The sequence below is a fragment of the Ornithorhynchus anatinus genome, chromosome X1, assembly GCF_004115215.2.
Source record: "Ornithorhynchus anatinus isolate Pmale09 chromosome X1, mOrnAna1.pri.v4, whole genome shotgun sequence".
NCBI lineage: Eukaryota > Metazoa > Chordata > Mammalia > Monotremata > Ornithorhynchidae > Ornithorhynchus > Ornithorhynchus anatinus.
Window position 1 is genome coordinate 105395166 of NC_041749.1, and position 22960 is coordinate 105418125.

A 22960-nucleotide genomic window follows, 5' to 3' on the forward strand; every position below is an offset into this window, starting at 1 on the left:
TCCCAGCCTGCTGGGAAGGGGATGGGGAAGTCTGATCCTGAACCTGGAGTAGACTTAGACTCCCACACGGCTGGAGGGAAGTGATGTAGAGGCCATATTTCCAGCCTTGCATCCCTCTTGAGTCAGGGCTCCCGCCTCTCCTCTCCATCCCCACCTTCTCACTACAGCTTGGGTGCTGTCACTGCCACCGTGGAGTGCCCCAGGTCTTGGAGGGCAGGGAGTAATTCCCACCCAGATATACTGTCTATATTCGCCTGACTTAGAAGTGCTCGGGCAACTCTTAAGATTTGGATCTCTTCCAGGCAAGTCCCAGTTCCAACAGGAAGACGCCCAACGTTGGCCAAGAAGTTAATCCAGCTGGAGGATTCAACTGCCCTTAGGGAACACACATCTCCAAACCTGTGCACCCATTAAAACACCCTGAGCAATTAGCACCTGGATACAAGAAACATACACAAAGAGCCCCTGTCCCAAGGCACCAGTGGTCTCTAAACACACACTGACATAATTACACCCCTGGGAGCAGAAGGTTTTGAATTTAGATGAGCGAGAGTGGAATGAAATCAGTTGATGGTATTTATTGCACTCTTACTGGGTGCAGAGCACTCTACTAAAGTGCTGGGGGAGAATACCCAGGTGGGAATTAAACTTGGTTCCTGTTCCCTCAGGGTCCTCATGAGAAGGTTCAGGGAAGGGCAACCAAGGTCATTAGAGAATGGAGCAACTTCTGCATGAGGTTCAACTGGAAAGATTAAGACTTTTCACTCTGTAAAGACACAGGCTAAGAAGGACTGAAGCTTATAAAAATCATAGTAGGTGTGGATAGGGTGAACCCAAAACTGTTGTACCCCAATTCCCGTGGCACCAGAATAAGGGGACATCCACTGAAGCGTGAAAATGGGTGGGTTCAAAAGAAGGAAGCACTTCACTCAGCAGCAGGATGAGTTTACAGAGCTGGATCCCAGAGGAACTTGTACAGCCAGAATATCAGCAGGTTCAAGAAGGGTTTGGATAAAGTCATAATAGGGTCCACTGTTGCTCCAGCCCAGTTCTGGGAATTAGAGACCTGGGTTCTAGTCCTGGCCTCCTGAATCCCCCTCCCTAGGCAGTAAGCTCCTGTAGGCAGGGATTGTATTGAACCCTCCCAAGTGCTTAGTGCAGTGTTCTGCACATAATAAAATACTCACAAAACACCACTGATTGACTGATTAATTGAATGGTTCTGCCTGCTTGGGCTATGTCATCAATGATGAAGGTCTCTGACCAAAGAACCACCCAGGGCATTCTGCAAGGTGGACAGACCCAGCAGGAATCTTGAAAAGAAGCTGGCTAATACAGGACAGATCCCAGCAGCAACCAAGGCAACTGCCTGTTGAGTCATGGTGTGAGAGAAAAGCATCGGCCCTGTGCCATGGTCACTTTTTTAAAATAATGGCATTTGTTAAGCATTTATTATGTGCCAGGCACTGCACTGTTGATAGTAGAAGATACAAGCTAATCAGGTTGGATACACTCTATGTCCCATGTGGAGTTCACAGTATTAATCCCCATTTTCAGATAAGGTAACTGAGGCACAGATAAATTATGTGACTTGCTCAAGATCACACAGCAGGCAAATGGCAGAGCTGGGATTAATCCCCAGGTCCTCTAACTTTCAGGCCCAAGGTCTTTCCACTAGGCTACACTGCTTCGATTTATGGTATCCCTCTGACCATAAATGGGTCCTACACTAAAAAAAAAAAACCTTTGTGAGCATTTTGCTCTGTGCCTCAACACTGCTGCCTACTCACTCATTATACTCTGTGCCCCAGCATGAACTTGGCTGGCAGAGATGTGAGAGGGCAAGGGCAAGAGGTGTTACATAAGCCACTATCATAATCAAATCCTCTTCCCAGGCTCTCAGTCCTGAAGCCTCAGAGCCAAGGTTTTTCCTGACAGAAACCTTTATCCCTAAAGGGGTATTGGATGGTTTGCCCCAGCCACACACACAGGTGCCCAGTAGGGTCACCGACACCCAGTTCCTCCAAGGGCCACTATCAGAAGCAAAGTCCTGAGCTCGATGGACTACTGGGGGCTAAGCCAGGTCAGTGTGGTAGAAGGTCTTAAAAGTATCATGAGTCCTCTTGTTCATACCAACCAGGCCCTTCCTGGACTGGGAGAGCCTCAAAGACACATAGGAGAAGTCAAATCACACCTCTGATCACCAAGGTTAATGTATAAAGTTTTTTACTTAGCTTTACCAACACATACATACACTCACTCACCCACCCACCCCACTCCACCAGGGGGCCAATACTCATCTGTGGTCAAAGGAGCCCATTCTCCCCAATGCTTCTTCTTCCTGCTTCCAAATGTTGCTCTCCTATTGCTTCTCTGCATACCTCTGTTCCTTCTCTTACTACTTCTACATATACCCTCTCACCTCCCACAAGCCAAAAAGGCTGCCTTTTATCTGTTTTAGGTGTTACAGCTGTGGCTCTACATGCAGTCATTGATTGGTGCAGGCTTGTTGCTGGGTAGAACAGGGAGAGAAAGAACAGGGAGAGAAAGCCACGCCTCCCTCCATGCTCCACCCCCACAGGCCCGCAATCCCCTGTCCCAGGTAGAGTCCATCAGTGCCTTAGCAAAGTCTCACCCTTGTTATTGTTCACGGGATCATAAATAGTCATTAATACGACAGCTTATTGTGGGCTCACCACAAAAAGATGACTTCAGAAAGGCAGTGTCAGGATAGGGACTACCTCAAAATTGGTTCATTCATTCAATTGTATTTATTGAGCGCTTACTGTGTGCAGAGCACTGTATTAAACCCTTGGAAAGTACAATTCAGCAACAGATAGATACAATCCCTACCCAACAACAGGCTCACAGTCTAGAAGGGGGGAGACAGACAACAAAACAAAACAAGTAGACAGACATCAATAGCATCAATATAAATAGAATTATAGATATTCATTCAACAGTATTTATTGAGCACTTACTATGTGCAGAGCACTGTAATAAGCGCTTGGAATGTACAAATCGGCAACAGATAGAGACAGTCCCTGCCCATTGATGGGCTTACAGTCTATACACATCATTAATAAAATAAATAGAATAATAAATATGTCATATATAAACAAGTGCTGTGGGGCGGGGAGGGAGGTAGAGCAGAGGGAGGGAGTCGGGACGATGGGGAGGGGAGGAGGAGCAGAGGAAAAAGGTGGCTCAGTATGGGAAGGCCTCCTGGAGGAGGTGAGCTCTCAGTAGGGCTTTGAAGGGGGAAGTGTGCTAGTTTGGCATATGCGAGGAGGGAGGGCATTCCAGGCCAGAGGTAGGACGTGGGCCAGGGGTCATCAGCGGGACAGGCGAGAACAAGGCACAGTGAGGAGGTGAGCGGCAGAGGAGTGGAGTGTGCAGGCTGGGCTATAGACGGAGATAAAGGAGGTGAGGTAGGAGGGAGCAAGGTGACAGAGAGCTTTGAAGCCAATAGTGAGGAGTTTTTGCTTCATGCGAAGGTTGATAGGCAACCACTGGAGATTTTTAAGGAGGTGAGTGACATGCCCAGAGTGTTTCTGTAGAAAGATAATCCAGGCAGCGAAGTGAAGTATAGACTGAAGCAGGGAGAGACAGGAGGATGGGAGATCAGAAAGGAGGCTGATGCAATAAACCAGCTGGGATATTATGAGAGATTGTACCAGCAAGGTAGCAGTTTGGATGGAGAGGAAAGGGCAGATCTTGCCGATGTTGTGAAAGTGAGACCAGCAGGTTTTGGTGATGGTTTGGATGTGTGGGGTGAATGAGAGAGCAGAGTCAGGGATGACACCAAAGTTGCGGGCTTGTGAGACACTAAGGATGGTAGTGCCGTCCACAGTGATGGAGAAATTGGGGAGAGGACAGGATTTGGGAGAGAAGATAAGGAGCTTAGTCTTGGACATGTTGAGTTTTACATGGTAGGCGGACATCCAGGTGGTGATGTCCTGAAGGCAGGAGGAGATATGAGCCTGGAGGGAGAGAGAGAGAACAGGACAGGAGATGTAGATTTGGTTGTCATCTGCATTGAAATGATAGTTGAAGCCGTGGGAGCGAAAGAGCTCACCAAGGGAGTCAGTAGAGATGGAGAACAGAAGGGGACCAAGAACTGACCCTTGAGGAACCCCTACAGTTAGGGGATGGGAAGGGGAGGAGGAGCCCATGAAGGAGGTCAAGAAGAATGGCCAGGGAGATAGAGGAGAACCAAGAGAGAATGGAGTCCGTGAAGCCAAGGTTGGATAATGTGTTGAGGAGAAGGGGATGATCGACAGTGTCAAAGGCAGCTGAGCGGTTGAGGATGATTAGGATAGAGTAGGAGCCATTGGATTTGGCAAGAAGGAGGTCATGGGTGACCTTTGAGAGGGCAGTTTCGGTGGAGTGGAGGGGATGGAAGCAAGATTGGAGGGGGTCCGGGAGAGAGTTGGAGTTGAGGAATTCGAGACAGTGAGTGTAGACAACTTGTTCTAGGAGTTTGGAAAGGAAGGGTAGGAGGGGTGGCACTTCCAGAATGATAACTGGAAGGGGAAGTGGGGTCAAGAGAGGCTTTTTTTTAGGATGGGGGAGACATGGGCATGTTCGAAGGAAGAAGGTAAGATGCCGTTGGAGAGTGAGTGGTTAAAGATAGAAGTTAAGGAGGAGAGTTAGGGGGTGATAATTTTTATAAGGTGAGCGGGAATGGGGTTCGAAGCACAGGTGGAAGGGGTGGCACTTGCGAGGAGGGAGGAGATCTCCTCTGAGGATACTGCTGGGAAGGATGGGAAAGTAGAGGAGAGGGTTGAGAGTGGGGGGGATGGAGAAGGGAGAGGGGTGGCTTTGGGGAGCTCAGACTTGATGGTGTTAATTTTCCAATGAAGTAGGTAGCTAGATCATTGGGGGTATGTGGGATGAATGAGGTTCAGAAACTAAGCACTTAGTACAGTCCTCTGCACACAATAAGTGCTCAATAAATACGATTGGATAATAATAATGATGGTATTTGTTAAGTGCTTACTATGTGCCAAGCACTGTTCTTAGCTCTGGAGGAGATACAAGGTAATCAGGGTGTCCCACGTGGGGCTCACAGTCTTAATCCCCATTTTACAGATGAGGTAACTGAAGCACAGAGTAGTTAAGTGACTTGCCCAAAATCACACAGCTGATAGTGGCAGCATTGGGATTAGAACCCACACCCTCTGACTCCCAAACCCATGCTCTTTCCACTGAATGAACAAGTCTTTTAAGAGGCAGCGTGGCCTAGTATTTAGAACATGGACCTGGGAGTCAGAAGGACTCGGGTTCTAATCCCAGCTCTGCCACTTGTCAGTTGTGTGACCTTGGGCAAGTGACTTAACTTCTCTGTGCCTCAATTATCTCATCTGTGAAACGGGGATTAAGCCTGTGAACCCCATGTGGGGCATGGACTTTGTCCAACGTGCTGATCTCATATCTACCCCAGTGCTTAATACCATTCCTGGCACATAGTAAGTGCTTAATAAATACTCTATATAAAAAAAGAAAGTGCCAACTGATTTCTGGCTGAAAAAAGTAAGTTCTCTTTTCCCCACCTTCAGCCCCCTCTTTCCCTCATCAATTGTTAAATGCCCAAAGGAGCATAAAGTGGGCAAAAGCCCAGTGCAGAAGCCAATGGTCCTTATGTGTGAGAGAGGCTTTCGAGACTCTCTGTAACTCAGAGAGAAAATACAGCTGCATGGAAGTAACAACGGAAGTCTGACGACAGTGAGTCCTCACACAGCTAGCATCACAGAATTTCCCTTTTATAAATGTCAAGAGGTAGAGTCATCGGAGCAAGCCTAGACGATGTGCATGTGTTGTAATCGCTGAACTTTGACCGGCACACTTCCAGCTGTGTATGGCCCGCAGAAATCCGCTCACTGGCTCCAAATCGTTCTGAGGAGAGACAAGCCCTTCTGGGCCTTTACATCAGCTGACACTCCCAGCCCCTAGGAGCTCTGGCTCGATTTCGTCTTCAACCAATTCCTTCACTAGAGCAGATAGTTGATTTGAACCAAGGATAGTTCAGACAACCAAACCGAACCCAATTTCACATCTCAAACTGACACACATCTATTTTCAGTTATCTGAACTTTTTCATTTATTATCTGAACAGGCTCAGTTTGAAGAAGTGGTTGGTGTACAACTGACATCCCAGTTTTTGACTGTACTGTACTCCATAGGATGTGTATCATCATCTGTTTGGTGTTTCTTTCCTAAGCTAATCAAAGAATGAGGCTTTCCTCTGACCTCTTTAATATCTTTTTAGCTCTCACTGTGTCCTGCACCTCTAGTTTTGCCTTAACATTTCTGATTTGATCCCACATGTGCCTGCTATTGTTTGGAACTCATCCTGAATATCTTAGTCTAGTTTCCATTTTGGGAGGTATTCTTGTTATGTTCCAGGTCTTTATACAGCTTTGTGTTTACCCAGCTTGGCCTGCTTGCTGCTTTTCTTGCCCTCCTATTTCAGGAGTCAGATCAGCAGGGGACTGATGGGGAAACTGAGGTACAGAGAAGGACTGATACCTGCTTCAGGCAGCCTACCACCTTCTGAAACAGAATTCTGGCTGGTTGGGTCATTGGTCTGACCCAGTAATAGGCATTGCTTAGGTCCTTATGTTTTTTTGAGGGACTCTGGGGGTAGGAAGAGAAAGGTTTTGTGTTCTGGCTTTAGCTTCTAGATCCCTTAGTTTCAGATTCTGCACTTAGAGGATCTCAACTTGAAACTCCAGGGCTCCTTCCAGAGAAGTAACGGGATTTTTTTTGGAAAACTCCATAAAACATGATCAATCAACCAATGGTATTTATTGAACACTTACTGTGTGCCTAGCACTGACCTAAGCATTTGGGTGAGTACAATACAGCAGTCGGTAGACACGTTCCCTGCTCACGAGTTTACAGTCTAGAGGATGAGTGATGCCCTTCACATGACCCAGATCTGGTTCCCCAGAACCCCAGCCTAATCTAAGGAAATATCAACTGTCTCTACCAGTGTGGAGAGGGCTGGCCCCTTAGACAGCACCCCAGGCAGAGAACACAAGTCAGTGTTCTCAGGCAATGCCTTACTAAAATCCCAACTCCACCAAGAGGCCTTTCCCGACTAAATTTTCATTTCCTCTACTCCTTCTTCCTTCTGCATCACCCTTCCACCCTTTAAACACTTGATATTCACTCCACCTCAACCCCACAGCGCTTACGTACATTCCGTAATTTATTTCAATGCCTGTCTCTGCTTCTAGATTGTAAGATCCTTGGGGTCGGGGATGGTGTCTACCAGCTCTGTTGTACTGTGCTCTCCTAACTGCTTAATATAGGGCTGTACACACAATAAGTGATATATAAATACCATCGATTGATCGATCGATTGAGTGGACATTGTGGTGCCTCAGTGCCATCTGCTGGCTGGTCTTCTCACTGCAATGAGCCCAATTCTCCCCCTAAGAGAATAAGGGGTGAAGTTGGAGCTGAGTGCGTCCGGGGAGGGAGGGGAGCGGACACATAATTACTGTCTGTCTCGGGAGTCTTTGGGCATAAAGGAGAAGAATATTCCATGTCCGAGGACTGACCGATGGAAATCCAGAGAGCGTGCCCCAGCATGGAGCGGAGTGGCAGCAGAGAAGAGATGCTCGCCGTGGAGTTACAATTATATAATAGTTGCATTATTTATTCAACACTTACTATGTGCCAAGTACGAGATAGATACAAGGTAATCAGGCCGGACACAGTTGCTGTCCCATATGGAGCTCACAGTCTAAGGGGGAGGGAGAACAGGTAGAGAAGCAGCGTGGCTCAGTGGAAAGAGCATAGGCTAAAGAGGCAGAGATTATGAGTTCTAATCCCGGATCTGCCACCTGTCAGCTGTGTGACTTTGGGCAAGTCACTTAACTTCTCGGTGCCTCAGTTACCTCATCTATAAAATGGGGATTAAGACTGTGAACCTCACGTGGGACAACCTGATTGCCCCGTATCTATCCCAGCGCTTAGAACAGTGCTCGGCATATAGTAAGCGCTTGAAAAATACCAACATTATTATTATTTACTCCCCATTTTACAGATGGGAAAACTGAGGCACAGAGAGGTTAAGTGACTTATCCAAGGTCAACAACAAACAAGTGGCAGAGCCAGGATTAGAACCCAGGTCCTCTGATTTCTAGGCCTCAATCAATCATATTTATTGAGTGTTTACTGTGTGCAGAGCACTGTACTAAGCACTTGGAAGAGTACAAAATAACGGAGTTGGTAGACATGTTCCCTAGCCACAGTGAGGCCTGTCCTCTTTCCACTGGATCACCTTGCTTCTCTACTCTAAAAACTTCCCCCAAAGGGCAAGGTAACAGGCACTTCAAGAGAAGAGTAACATTACCCTTGTTTCAGCAGGAAGTTTGGGCCAGCTGCTATGGAAAAGGTCTAGCTGGAGAAGTGAGAAGCAGTGTAGCCTAGTGGAGAGAGCATGGGCCTGGGAGTCAGAGGACCTAGGTTCTAATCCCCGTTCTGCCATTTGCTTGCAGCATGACCTTGGGCAACTTATCTGTGTCTCAGTTCTATTCTCCCTCCTACTTAGACTGTGAGCCCCATGCGGGACAGGGATTGTGTCTAACCTTATTAACTTGTACCTATCCCGACGCTTAGAGCAGTGTTTGACTCGTATTAAGCGCTTAACAAAGACCATAAAAAACCTATAGAAGAAGCTGAGCAGACAAAAGCATCAATAAGTTCAAGAGGGTTTTCAATGGACTTGTGGATGAGTCATCCATATTGGCTTAAGAGGGGGAAAGTTGTGGTTATTGGATGGTCCGTCCCTGACCATGAGAATGATGTCCTGGAGGACGACCATCACACGGTCCCTCCAAGTATCCTGATGCTGCTTTTGAAAACAGATGTGATCCTGGATGGCTTAAGCTGATGATTCAACGTTCCTAAATTCTAGCTCTGCCCACTAGTCTACCTGGTCTTCACTTTCCCTGTAAGTTCATTGCTGAAGTCCCAGAATGTCTCCCAGGCTCTAGGGGATGGGGTCACACAGCTGATCCAAACTTGTATTGTTGATCCCCTAGACATCATAGCTGGAAGATTCCACCCTGACTGAACCCTCACTTCTCCCAAGAGAGCCAATTCCTAGTGACTCCACTGGAAATGGGACAATTACCGAGTGCTCATCTCTAACGAGGAACTGAGGGGTTTGGGTCCCACGAGACTAGTGGGAACCTGTAAATATACCCCCTGTGGCCCCCAGCCACCCCGCTCTCTCCAGGCTCAGGGAGTGAGAAAACTCACTCAGGTTCAGGGCCGGAGCAATCAGGGCCCTGGACAGCACCATTCTGCAATCATCTCCCAGCATATCTATGGGAGAAGAGTCAGGCCCTGCAGCCCATCTCTCCTGTTGATATTTTCCATCGTCCAGACAAGTCACAGAGCCCAGAGATCCAAGCCCCTTGGTGCCAGTGTCTGAGATTGACTCAGAAAAGCAGGTGAGTGGAAGAGGAAAAGTGTGGAAGAGGGGAAAGTCCAAGGCATCGCCCAGAACCACGACCTCTCCTCCCCCTCCCTTAACTGGGCCCCAGCCCTACCCCTACCCCATCCAGAAGGCAGCCAAGACCTTTTCTTCTGTGTAGCTACAAAGAGGCTGGGAAGGGGATAAAGGGTGGAGAGGAGGGATAATTTAGGTACTGAGATAGTGTGTGTGTGTGTTTGAGTGTGTGTATGAGAGAGAGAGCACTATGCAGGAGAGAGCACTATGCAGGAGAGAACAAGGGGATTTTATACAGCATGGGAGAGGTGGTAGATAATGTGCCTCTGAATGACAGTGGGTTGGGGACTGTCCATTTTCCCTAAAGAGGAGAAACTTCTAGGTGGGCAGGGAGTGAGGCTCAGACTTCAATATTCATCCACTTAAGAACCAGAGGGGTTCCATGGGGAAAGAGTTTGGGGACTCTGAAGGTACTACCTCTTTTGTAACAATAGCCCAGCCTGAACTGCTCAGTCTGAGGAGGGATCACCTCCTCAGTCTCCCAGAAACATTCAGACCTGCAAGCCAGCACCTTCTTCTGACTCTTTTTCAGGTGCTTGACCCTCCCTCGAGTAACTGTGAATTCCAGCCCTCTCCGCACAGTCCCTCTCCTCCAATCCCAGCCCCTCTCTCATTTTCTCCCTAGTCTGAATGATCAAGCTTATTCCCTGGACACCCACTCTCACAGTTAAGGATGGGTTGCCTAACATTCTGAACTTTCCCCTCTACACCCTTGACATTCCCTCTAGTGAGCTAGCATGGACCACTCGACCATAAATCTATCCAAACTTTTTTTCAACGGTATAACTTCTTGTGGGAACAAATCCATCACTTACCTCCCACCCTGTAGTACTTTCAGGGCCTAGGGGGAAGAGGGTCAGCTTTTTTATGAGAACAGTCTCCACAAGTTAGGGTTTTTCAGTCTGGAGAGATGCTCGCTGAGAGGGGGCAGGAATGAAATTGACAAAATCACATAGAGTTTGATTACGTGAACATAGGACTGTTGTTCCCCAAACCCCAAAGCACCAGAATGAGGGTGTTGAGGATGGCAAGTTCCAAAGAAACAAGAGGAAACTCTTCTTTCCCAAGAGGCTGGGGAGTGAAAGGTAAGCACATGGACTCAGTTCACAACAAGAAGCTGTGCAGCTGAAAATCTCAGCAGATCCTAGAGGAATTTGGATAAATTAATGGATAAACAATCCATAATCATCACTAGAGGGAAAGTTTGGGGTGTCAGATGGTCCATCTTTAACCATGAGAGTGGTTGTCCAGGAGGGTCACCATCACACAGTTCCCCCCAGCATCCTAGTGCAGCTGAGGGAGACACAATCTTGGGCTGGGCGCACCGTGGGACTGAGCCAGAGTGGTGCTCTTATGACATTATGTTCCTATGATCTCATGATATTATGGAGGATTCCTAGAAGGTGAAGCCTGAAGCAGGAAAAGTGAATTAAGCTTGGATTTGGGCTCGTGTTGGGGAGGAGGATGGTGTGACTTTCCTCTAGCTTCTGTACCATTCTCCTTTTGCCTTTTTTATGAAATTTGTTAAGTACTTACTATGTGTTAGCCACTATATTAAGCACTGGGGTAGATGCAAGTTCATCAGATTGACACAGTCCATGTCCCACATTTTACCGATGAGGTAACTGCAGCACAGAGAAGTGAAGTGACTTGCCCAAGGCCATGCAGTAGATAAGTGGTGGAGGCAGTATTAGAACCCAGGTCCCCTGGCTCCTAGGCCCATGTTCTTTTCACTATGCCACACTGCTTCTTGCCTGTGCTGAGCCAGACTGCTCAGCATTTCCTTCACCTGAGGAGGTGGTTGGAGAATCAGCTGTTTTGTTTGAAGGTGGGGAGTTGGGAAGCAGTCAAGATCTCAAAGCAGCAGTCTCCTTTCACTGATGCAAAAGGAGGGGAGAGAAGGGTTAAGAACTCATAAGGACCACAGGAGTGGGCCTAGAGATAAGGGAGACTGTACTGCTTTTAAAGCTGACACAAGTAATAATTCTAACATCTTGACTTTGTAGAGCCCTTTTGATTTTTTCCAGAGGACTTTCACATCAATGATCTAATTTTGTCCTCACCACCTCCTTTGTGAAGCAGGGGATTGGCAATCCCATTTTACAGATGAGGAAACTGAGGCCCAAAGGGGTTCTGGGTCTTCCTCAAAGTCACCCAGAAGACCAGTGGTAGAGGTGGGACAAGAACCCAACGGTCCTGACTCCCACACCCAGCACTCTCTTTCACGCTGCCAAAAATCATTCCACTGGCCAAAGTAGCGGTCCTCCCTCCGATTCTCCTAGTTCAGCACCCAGCCCCTCCTGACTGAACATGAACCAACCTCATTCTCCAAGATGATGTTGGCTTCCACTGGGAATGACGGCTGAGTCTTGGTCTTGGGGATTCAAACCTGGAAATCTGCATGAAGGAAGTGATGCTAACAAAGATGGTTTGTGCAGCTCCACTGATGCTCTTTTGCCTCAGCTTGTCATCTTCCCGCCAGGGATCGGAGTGCAGTGAGCAAGTAGGCAGGCAGGGGTGCAGCACATGGCAAAGGACACACAAAGGGATTTTACATCTAGGGTCCATTTGAGGACTAAGTGACCGCAGCACAGGGCCAATGCCATACCACGGCACCATGACCCATGACCTTGGTAGCCGCTGCAGTCTTGGCTGCCCACATTAGCCAGTTGAATTTTTCTAGATTCCTTCTGGGTCTCTTCACCTTGCAGAACACCCTAGGGGGTTCTTCCACCAATCAATGGTATTTACTACGTGCAGAACACTGAACTAAGCACTTGGGAGAGTACACTCTAACAGAGTTGGCAGACATGTTCCCTGCCCACAAAGAGCTTACAGTCTAGAGGGGATACAGACATTTAAATATTGTCTCTGTATTGCTGAATTGTGCTTTCTAAGCACTTAGCACAGTGCTCTGCACACAGTAAGTGCTTAATAAATACGATTAATAATAATGAATGAATGAATAAATGATGGATATGTACATAAGTGCTGAGGGGCTGAGGGTGGGGTGAATAAAGGTTACACATCCAAGTACAAGGATGATGCAGAAGGGAGAGGTGTAGGGGAAATGAGGGTTTAATCCGGGATGGCCTCTTGGAGGAGATGTGATTTTACCAAGGATTTGGAGGAGGGGAAACCGGTGGTGTCTCAGATATGAAGGGGGAGGGGTTCTGGAAAAGAGGCATCACGTGGGCAAGGGGTTGCTGGAGAGATAGACAAGATCGAGGTAAGATAGATGAGATCAGAAACTTTTACCACTGATGTTTTGGTCCCAGCATGCAGAACCAGGACTTGGAACCCAATTTTTCTAACTCCCAGAGCTGAGCTCTTTCCCCTGGACAAATGGCAGGGCTAGGCCTTCCCTAGGTATAACTTAATACGGCAGTGAACTCTTCCCCTCATTCTAGACTCTCTTACTCTCTCCTCCTTCTCCCCCCTCCCTGCAACAAACTCCCTCCCCAACTCTCCAGGAGGTGAAGACAACCTAATTGTACATATTCACTGTTAATCAAATCAAGAACTGTAGATTTTTTGAAAAAACAATACCTTAGAGGATGTAATTATTCTACAAGGAAACCTGTATGGTGGTCCTGGTTTGCACTGGCTCCGTGTTCCCAGTTTTCAGTAGCTCCTTCCAGTGGCCTCTGTCTGACTGGAACTTTCCCTCTCTTAAGGAGGTATTCTCCTAAAACTTGTCCCAGGGGCCAAGGGCTGTGTCCTTCTGTCTAATCGGACTGATTTCCCAATGATCTTGGAGCTGAATCAGTAGAAGTGATAATACAGGAGGGGTTTTCTTCAGCTACAATTTGCTAATTACCTAAGGACCGCTGGGAGCCCAAGATGTTGAGACTCACTTTGGATTTGCTCCATTGAATTACTGGAAGCCATAGATCTCTAAGTCTGGCAGGAACTTCTGCATTCACTGAACCTACTTACCCCTGCCTCTGGGCACTTGTAAACATAACCCAGGTCATATGAGATGAACGAGAATCTAGCTGTGTCATTTTCACCATAGGACCAAAATTCTGGAACTGGTCCACTCTGACCCCCAGATTCTTTTCTGGGTTGCTCATAGACTTCCATTCCCAACCTCAGACATCACAACCTCGCCCTTGTTCCTATTTATTTCATTCTGGTTTGCTTGGGGACAATTTTCAAACACATCAAGATTGCTCTGAATTTGTTTCCTCACCTTCTTCCTCCTCTCATTCAATCGTATTTATTGAGCACTTACTGTGTGGAGATCACTATACTAGGCACTTAAAAAAAAGAGAGACAATTGCTGCCTACAACAGACTGGCTGTCTAATGGGAATAATACCTGTGTTTCTAGGTGGTGCTTTTATTATTGAAAATTATTGAATATTATAGTATTGAAGTAGCATGGCTCAGTGGCAAGAGCCCGGGCTTGGGAGTCAGAGGTCATGGGTTCTAATCCCCGCTCCGCCAATTGCCAGCTGTGTGACTTTGGGCAAGTCACTTAACTTCTCTGTGCCTCGGTTACCTCATCTGTAAAATGGGGATTAAAACTGTGAGCCCCACGTGGGACATCCTGATCAGCTTGTAACCCCCAGAGCTTAGAACATGCTTTGCACATAGTAAGCACTTAACAAATACCGCCATTAACATTATTACCGAAGCACCTTACACGCCACAAAGGAAACAGGTATCAGGGCCAGAAATCGAACCCAGGGCCTCCGGCCTTCAGGTCCATGACTCTTCCATTGCACCATCTGCCTCCCCAATCAAGGGCCCTCTCCCAATCTAGGGTCCTCCATGCATGCCATCCAAGTGCCCCCTGAGTGCAATGTACTGGCCTAAGCATTTGGGACAAAGCAACCAAAGCATGAGACACATCTCCGTCCGCCATGGACTTGCACTTTTATGAGGGAGGCAGACGTAGACATGTTTACAACTAGAGGAATCAGAATAAATCCATTTTATGCACTAGGGTTGAGCATGGTCATAATTTAGTATGTATGGCTATCAATCAATCAATCAATCATATTTTTTGAGCACTAAACTGTATGCCAAGAACTGTACCAAATGCTTGGGAGAATACAACAGAGTTGGCAGACATGTTCCCTGCCTGCAAGGAACTTAAGGTCTAGAAGAGGAGACAGATGTTAAAATAAATTACAGATATGTACATAAGTGCTGAGCAGCTGAGAGCAGGATGAATAAAGGCCACAAATCCAAGTACCAGGGCGATGCAGACGGGAGAGGGAGAGGGCATAGTCAGGGAAGGCCTCTTGAAGGAAATAGGATTTTAATAAGGCTTTGAAGGTGGGGAGAGTGATCATCTGTCAGATATGAAGGGGAAGGAGTTCCAGGACAGAGGCAGGATGTGGGCAAGGGATTGGCGATGAGATAGATGAGATGGAGGCACAGTGAGTAGGTTGGTATTAGAGGAGTGCTGAGTTTGTAGTAGGAAATCAGCGAGGTAAGATAGGAGAGGGCAAGGCGATTGAGTGCTTTAAAGCTGATGGTAAGGAGTTTCTGTCTGATGCAAAGGCGGATGAGTAACCACTGGAGATGCTCAAGGAGTGGGGAGACATGGACTAAATGGTTTTTAGAGCTCCGGGATCGGGCGATTATTGGATTGATATGAACCCTGTTCTATTAAGGGAGGATGGGGGCCATCTGTTTGCTTGCTCATTTGTCACTTTGATGTGAATGGAGTTCTGACTGCTTAAGTTTGCTGTGTCCCTGCATTTCAGCTCTCCCCATCAGACAGTGGGCCTAAGAGATGTCATCATTCAAGACAGAGGGGCCTGCTTTCCATTATGAGTGTGGGGGTCAGGGAGCAGAAGGCAGGAATCTGGAGCAAGGAGGAGGGAAGAGGACTGGGAGGGGACTGGCTCCAAAGAGCTAATTGGTTGGAAAGCTGCCAACTGGGGCCTTTTCAACATGTGATTGAAAAGTCTCCCATTTTGTCAGAGCCCTGGGAAGAGCAAGTCTGAGAATCCAGCTCAGAAAACTATGGGGGGCCAAGACCCCCATAGTCCCCACGGAGTGATTTCAGGCATCACTGACCAGGCCCAGTCATACTGCTGTGGGCTAGGGCCTCTACTCTCTAGGGTTGACTGTTCTTTTTATTTGTTCCCCACCCTAAACCTACTGAACCTAAATCCGACCCTTAACCAGATCCACCCCTAAACCTCCCTAACGCAACCTCTATCAAATCCTAATGGCTAATCCTACACCCTAGCATTCCCTTGTTCTCCTGTTTGAACTCCTTTCAACTTAAACTAGGGATGTCTGAAGAGCAGCATGGCCCAATTTATAGAGCACAGGCCTTGGAGTGAGAAGGACCTAAGTTCTAATCCCGGCTCCACCACTTGTTGACAGTGTGACTCTGGGCAAGTCACTTCATTTCTCTGTGCCTCAGTTACCTCATGCGCAAAATGGAGATTAAGATTGTGAGGCCCACGTGGGACATGGACTGTGTCCAACCTGATTAGCTTGTACCCCAGCGCTTAGTACAGTGCCGGGCACATAGTAAGTGCATAACAAATACAGTGCTCTCACTTTTCCAAAGTGCTTTCTCATCAGTGACCTAATTTTATCCTCACAATGTCCCTCTGAGGTAGAGAGAGTTATCGCCATTTTTCAGGCATAGGGACCTAGTCTCAGAGAGCTCACACAGAAAGGCAGAGCTGGGACTAAAACCCAGGTCTACTGACTCGTAGCCCCCCCGCTCTCCCTACTAGACCTGGCTGCCCACCATATACCCTCATCAGCAGTCACCATCACCCACAGTCAATTAGACACTGTGCCCCACTCTGTACTTAGTATTCGGAGGGAACCCCAGAGGAAGTTTAAAACACGATCCCTAACATGCCCTTTATGAACTTACAATCTAACTGCTTATCCATCTTTTAAACTGCACTCCTGAGCCTTTCTCTTCTTCTCATTTTTGTACCACACCACCTTGTTAGGGCCAGCATCCCCTCCAACTTGATGGACAGTAAAAACCACACAAGTGCTTCAGAATTCATCCTCCAGGGACTGTCTGACCGGGTGGAGCATCAGCAGCTCCTCTTCATGCTGTTCCTCTGCATGTACCTACTCACAGCCCTAGGAAACCTGCTCATTATCCTGGCTATCAGCTCTGACCCGCACCTGCACACCCCTATGTACTTCTTCCTCTGCAACCTCTCCCTGGTTGACCTCTGCCTCGCCTCGAACACCGTCCCCAAGATGCTGGCCAACATCCAGTCCAAGAGCAAATCCATCTCCTACCCCTGCTGCCTGACCCAGATGTATTTTTTCCATTTCTTTGGCATCATGGACAGTGTCCTCATCGCCGTGATGGCATATGACCGCTTCGTGGCCATCTGCCACCCCCTTCACTACACCTCCATCATGAATGCACGGCTCTGTGTCCAGCTGGTGGCCCTGCCCTGGATCTTCTCTGGCCTCATCTCCTTGGCACACACCATCCTGATGTCTCGACTCAACTTTTGCGCTGCGAACGAGCTCCCTCACTTTTTCTGTGACCTCACCCCCCTGCTGCGGCTCTCCTGCTCTGACACCACAGCTAACGAGACCCTGGTGTTCATCGTCGGTGCGGCCGTCATCGCCACCCCTTTCGTCTGCATCCTCGCTTCCTATGCCCGCATTGTGTTGGCCATCCTAAAAGTCCCCTCAGCTGGAGGAAGGAAGAGGGCCTTCTCCACCTGCAGCTCTCACCTCTCTGTTGTCTTCCTGTTCTACGGGACAACGATTGGGGTCTACCTCAGCCCCTCATCTGGCCACTCGGCCCTCAAGGACAAGGCTTCTGCTGTGATGTACACTGTGGTCACTCCCACGCTGAACCCCTTTATCTACAGCCTAAGGAACAAGGACATGAAAAGGGCCCTGAGAAAAGTATTCTACAAGAAAGTCGACATTTCTCAGTGACTGGACACTAGGACCCTTGGAGATGCTGGGTGACAGTAACCGTCCATGCCTTCATGGTTTGTTAGGAATGGATGAACCATTCGAAACCCCAATCTTTCCCCTCTCCATCCCTGACCTTCCCTCTGGTGACCCAGCAAGGACTGCTCATCCATGACTATCCAAATCCCTCTGGAACCTGCTGGTATTTTCAGCTGCACAGCTCTCCAAGGGAACAGATTCCATCTGATCGTCCCTGGTCCATCGCAGTAGCAGTAATAATGCTAATAATAGTAGTAGTATTTATTGAGGGCTTACTGTGTGCAGAGCCCTGTACTAAGCACTGGGAGAGAATGCACAGGTGAGAATTAGACATGGTCCGTGTGCCTTGGGTTGCTCACCATCTAAGAGTGTAAGTGTGGAGAAGAGACCAGGGACAGACACATCAGGAACGATGAAACATTAAGATGCCACACAGACAAATACACAAAATGGAAGCAAATCAGTGGGTTGCAGCTAGAGGAGCAAATTTCAGGCTTGCTGGGGCTCAGAGTTCAAGACTCATCGGTAGTCAAATCAACCACTACGGCAGCCCCCAGTCTTCCTGGGGTATTGGGGAGGCCTCGTGCAGTGGGTGCTCTTCTCTTTCGCACTGGGGTGGTGGAAGCTAGAAAGGAGCTGAGTTTCCTCAGTGGCATGGAGGAGAGCATGTGCCAGCTCCTGGGGAGACATCATGGATGGCTGTTCAGAGGGAGGGACAACAGAGGCATGCTGTATCTGTTTCCTCTTTCCCGCTGGAGTGGGAAATGTAGAATGGGATGGAGTCTCCTCAATGACATGGAGGAGAGCAGGCTCAAGTTCCTGGGAAGGCAGCTCGGCTTAGTGAAGATTGCTAAATGAGTGTTTCCTTTTGTTTGTCTGACCCTGCCACCCTGCAGTTTCAATAGGTATCCCCTCTGACCTTCTGCTGTGGGATTAGGAAAACTACAATTTCATGTTTGGCCTGTCCATCCCCTTCATTGTTCTGTAAACCTCAAACCTGACCCCGCTTGGTCTGTGTCTTCCCAGGCTGAATGATAATCATGAATCCAGGTGTCCTGAGTCCTGATCCTGTGATCTTTCCACTAGGCCACACTGCTTCTCTAAAAGAACCCTAACCCTTTCAGTCTGTCATTACTTGGAAGCCTTTCTGTACTTTCTCCAGATCTGCTAGGTCCTTCTGATGATGCAGCAACCTGAACTGCACACAGAATTCCAGGTGTGGGTGAACTGTAAAGAGTTTCATTTTGAAGGGCGCCTACTCTAATCTGGTTTTGCACCCCAGTGCAGCTACATGATAGAGCCAAGCTCCAACAGCATAAGGACATACCCCGATGATAAGGGGGCAGGAGTGGGGAAGTGAGGGATGTGGAGGGGAAAGTCGGGGTGAGGGATGGCCCATCGCTAATCACGAGGACAGGAGGACAGGTGCCCAGGAGGACCACTGTCACATGGTCCCTCCGAGCATCCTGGTGCCATCGCTCTCTTTCCCTTCCTTCGAACCCCATATAATCTGCTTCTACCCTCCACTCCAGTTTTTTCTGTGGGGACGAGAGGGAGGGATTCTAATGACATTTGTTAAGCATTTACTATGTCCCCAAGCACTGTACTAAGTGCTGGAGTAGATACCAAGCTAATCAGGTTGGACACAATTCATGTTCCATTTTACAGACTTAATCCCCATTTTACAGATGTGGTAACAGGCACTGAGAAGTGAAGTGGCTTGCTGAAGGTCACACAGCAGACAAGTGGCTGAGCCAGAATTATAACCCAGGCCCTCTGATTCCCTGGCTTGGGCTCTTTCCACTGGGTCACACTGCTTCTCCCATTTCTAATCATGGTCATCTACCATCTTCCAGACCCTCTCACAACTTTCTGAACCATTTTGATCCCCTTTTCCTCAAAATTCCTTCTCTCTTTCTCCATCCCTACAGTGATCCTTGGGGACTTCAATATCCATGTGGATGTTCCTGACAACACTTCTTGCTAACCACTTCCTCTCACTCAACTCCAACCATCTCCTGCTCCACCCCACCTTACCCACTCACCTACTTGGACACTTACTTGATCTCATCCTCTCTAGTCACTTTACAGTCTCTACCCTCATCAACTCTGAAATCTCTCTGTCTGACAACAACCTCCTTACCTGCCTTCTCTCCTACACAGCCACTCGCAGCAAATCTGTTCTGTTCCCCCAGAGGGATCATTCATTCATTCAATCGTATTTGTTGAGCACTTACTGTGTGCAGAGCACTGTACTAAGTACTTGGAAAGTGCAATTTGTCAACCGAGACAATCCCTGCCCTACAATGGGCTCACAGTCTAAAAGGGGGAGACAGAGAGCAAAACCAAACAAGTAGTCAGGCATCAAAACCAACTAAGTAGATAAATAGAATCATAGATATATACACATCATTAATAAAATAGAGTAATAAATAATATATACAAATATACACAAGTGCTGTGGGGAAGGGAAGGGGGTAGAGCAGAGGGAGGCAATGAGGAGGGGAGGAGGGGCAGAGAGAAAGGGAGGGTTCAGTCTGGGAAGGTTTCGTGGAGGAGGTGAGCTCTCAGTAGGACTTTGAAGAGGGGAAGAGAGTTTGGCGGATGTGAGGAGGGAGAGCATTCCAGGTCAGTGGTAGGATGTGGGCCAGGGGTTGATGGCGGGACAGGCGAGAACGAGGCACCGTGAGGAGGTTAGCAGCAGAGGAGCGGAGTGTACGGGGTGGGCTGTAGAAGAAGAGAAGGTAGGTGAGGTAGGAGGGGGCAAGGTGATGGAGAGCTTTGAAGCCAAGAGTGAGGAGTTTTTGTTTCATACGAAGGTTGATAGGCAACCACTGGAGGTTTTTGAGGAGGGGAGTGACATGCCCAGAGCGTTTCTGTAGAAAGATAATCTGGGCAGTGGAGTGAAGTATAGATTGATAGACTAGTATAGACTGAAGATCTCCAATCTTTTGACCCCCCCTCGAATTTTCTAAAGTCATCGTGCCCCATTTGGTTTCCAGACCAAAACTATCTTCTCTTAAAGAACAAACCAACCCCTTCGACCCCACCCTCTCCAATGAACTCAAGCACTTAACAAATACGGCAATTATTAGCATTATTACTGCATCAGCCTCCTTGCTGACCTCCCTGCCTCTTGTCTCTTCCCACTCCAGTCCATTATTCACCCTGCCGCCTGGATCATTTTTCTAAAAAAACATTGTCTACATCTCCCCACTCCTCAAGAACCTCCAGTACCAAAGAGAAACTCCTTACCATCAGCTTTAAAGCACTCAATCATCTTGCCCCCTCCTAGCTTGCCTCACTGATTTCCTACCACAATCCAGTCTGCACACTTCACTCCTCCAACACCAACTTTACCTCGATGTCATCTATTTCACTGCCAATCCCTTGCCCAAATCCTCCCTCTGACGTGGAACTCCCTCTCCCTCCATAGATGACAAACCACTACCCTCCCCACCTTCAAAGCCTTATTAAAATCATCTCCTACAAAAGGCCTTCCCCGATTAAGCCCTCTTTTCCCCTACTCCCTCTCCTTTCTGTGTTAGCTATGCGCTTAGATTTGTACCCTTTAAGCACTTGATATTCACCTCACCCTTGGCCCCACAGCACTTATATTCATATCCATAATTTATTGATTAATATTAATGTTTGTTTCCCCCTATAGACTAAGCTCCTTGTGGCCAGGGAAAGTGTCTACCAACTCTGTTATAGTGTACTCTCCCAAATGCTTAGTACAGTGCTCTTCACACAGGAAGCACTCAATTAATACCATTGATTGATTCATTCACTGTGTGTCCAGGGCAAAATAGGAATTGGGATTGCTTTTTTTAATGGTATTTGTTAAATGCTTACTATGTGTCAATCACTGTTCTAAGTCCTGGGGTAGTTGCAAGTTAATCAGGTTGGACACTGTCCCTGTCTCATATGGGGCTCACAATCTAAGCAGGAGGAAGAACAGGGATTGACTCCCCATTTTACAGTGTAGAAAACTGAGATACAGAGAAGCGAAGTGACTTTCTCAAGGTCACATGGCAAGTAAGTGGTGGAGCCAGGATTAGAACCTAGGCCCTCTGTCTCCCAGGCCCTCTGTCTCCCAGGGCCATGCTTTTTCCACTAGACCACACTGCTTCAGGGGAATGGAACCAAGGAGGAGCAAACAGGTCAGATGAGCACGATCTGGAGTCTTGTGGCCCCTCTCACAAGCTTCTCAGGTCTTGTCAGAGCCCCAGGAGGAATGAGGCTGGAAAATGACCCAGATGGCCAAGGGGGTGAGAACAGATGCTTCACCCCCAGCTAAGAACCTGGAGGTGAGGGGGCACTGGAGTCCATCACCCTCCCAGAGTTGAGACCAATGGTTAGAATCAAACTGGCACTGATTGGGAGCAGGTCAACCCTTACCTGGGAGGACAGACCCTATGACCCTGGACCTGCCCAGATAATTTCAGACGAAGAGCCCATAGGTAGATAGGGCCCCTGGGAGAAATGGAGGGGCATCCAGTGTAAGCTGGATGGATCAATCATGGTATCTATTAAGTAGTGCCTATTGGGTGCTGAACACTATGCTAAGCACTGGAGAAAAACAAGTAGAATAGTTTAGACAGCTCTGCCTTTCAGAGTGGGGTCCACATTAAATTGGTGGTCCTGGGTGTGTGGAGGGGGGTGGAAGTGGGACTCCCGGGATCTTCATAGTCTCCCCTCTAGACTCACTTCCAACCCCTTGCCCACATCCTCCCTCTCTTGGAACTCCCTCCCCCTCCATATATGCCAGACCACTATTCTCCCCACCTTCAAAGCCTTATTAAAAACATCTCCTACAGAAGGCCTTTCCCCTACTCTCTCTCCTTTCTCTGTTACCTAGGCACTTAGATCTATACCCTTTAAGCACCTGATATTCACCCCACCCTCAGCCTCCTGCACTTATATTCATATCTCCACCCGTGGGCGCAAACGAGAGTGGGACTGGCACAGTGGTTGGGTGAAGGGGCAGATGAAGCCCCTTCAGGGTGTTGCAGATTGGCCAGGGTAAGTGGCCAGCGCCTTCCTCCCCCGCCTCCTCTTCCTCCTCTTCTTCCCATCCCTTCCCACCCTCCCACAAAGCTCTCCATCACCTTGCCCCCTCCTACCTCACCTCCCTTCTCTCTTTCTACTGCCCACCCCATACACTCCTCTCCTCTGCTGCTCACCTCCTCACGGTCCTCCATTTGCGCCTGTCCCACCGTCAACCCCTGGCCCACATCATGCCACTGTCCTGGAATGCCCTTCCTCTTCACATCCGCCAAACTAACTCTCTTCCCCTTTTCAAAGCCCTACTGAGAGCTCACCTCCTCCAGGAGGCCTTCCCAGACTGAGCCCCCCCCTTTCCCTCTGCTCCTCCTCCCCTCCCCTTCCCCCCCCCTCTGCCCTTCCCCCTTCCCCTCCCCTCAGCATTGAGCTTATTTGTATATATTATTACCCTATTTATTTTGTTAATGAGGTGTATATCTCCATGATTCCATTTATC

The 22960-nt window shown here is 48.2% G+C and overlaps 1 protein-coding gene across 1 annotated transcript in view; it reads left to right on the forward strand.

Annotated features, from left to right (window-relative positions):
* LOC100681834 (olfactory receptor 24) overlaps nt 1-17439 on the forward strand; it is a 162653-nt gene extending 145214 nt beyond the window's left edge. The window contains exon 4 of the mRNA XM_029050387.1: nt 16506-17439. Within this exon, the coding sequence (XP_028906220.1) occupies nt 16506-17439 (934 nt within the window). The remainder of the gene's footprint in view (nt 1-16505) is intronic.
* Nucleotides 17440-22960: the final 5521 nt, after the last annotated feature.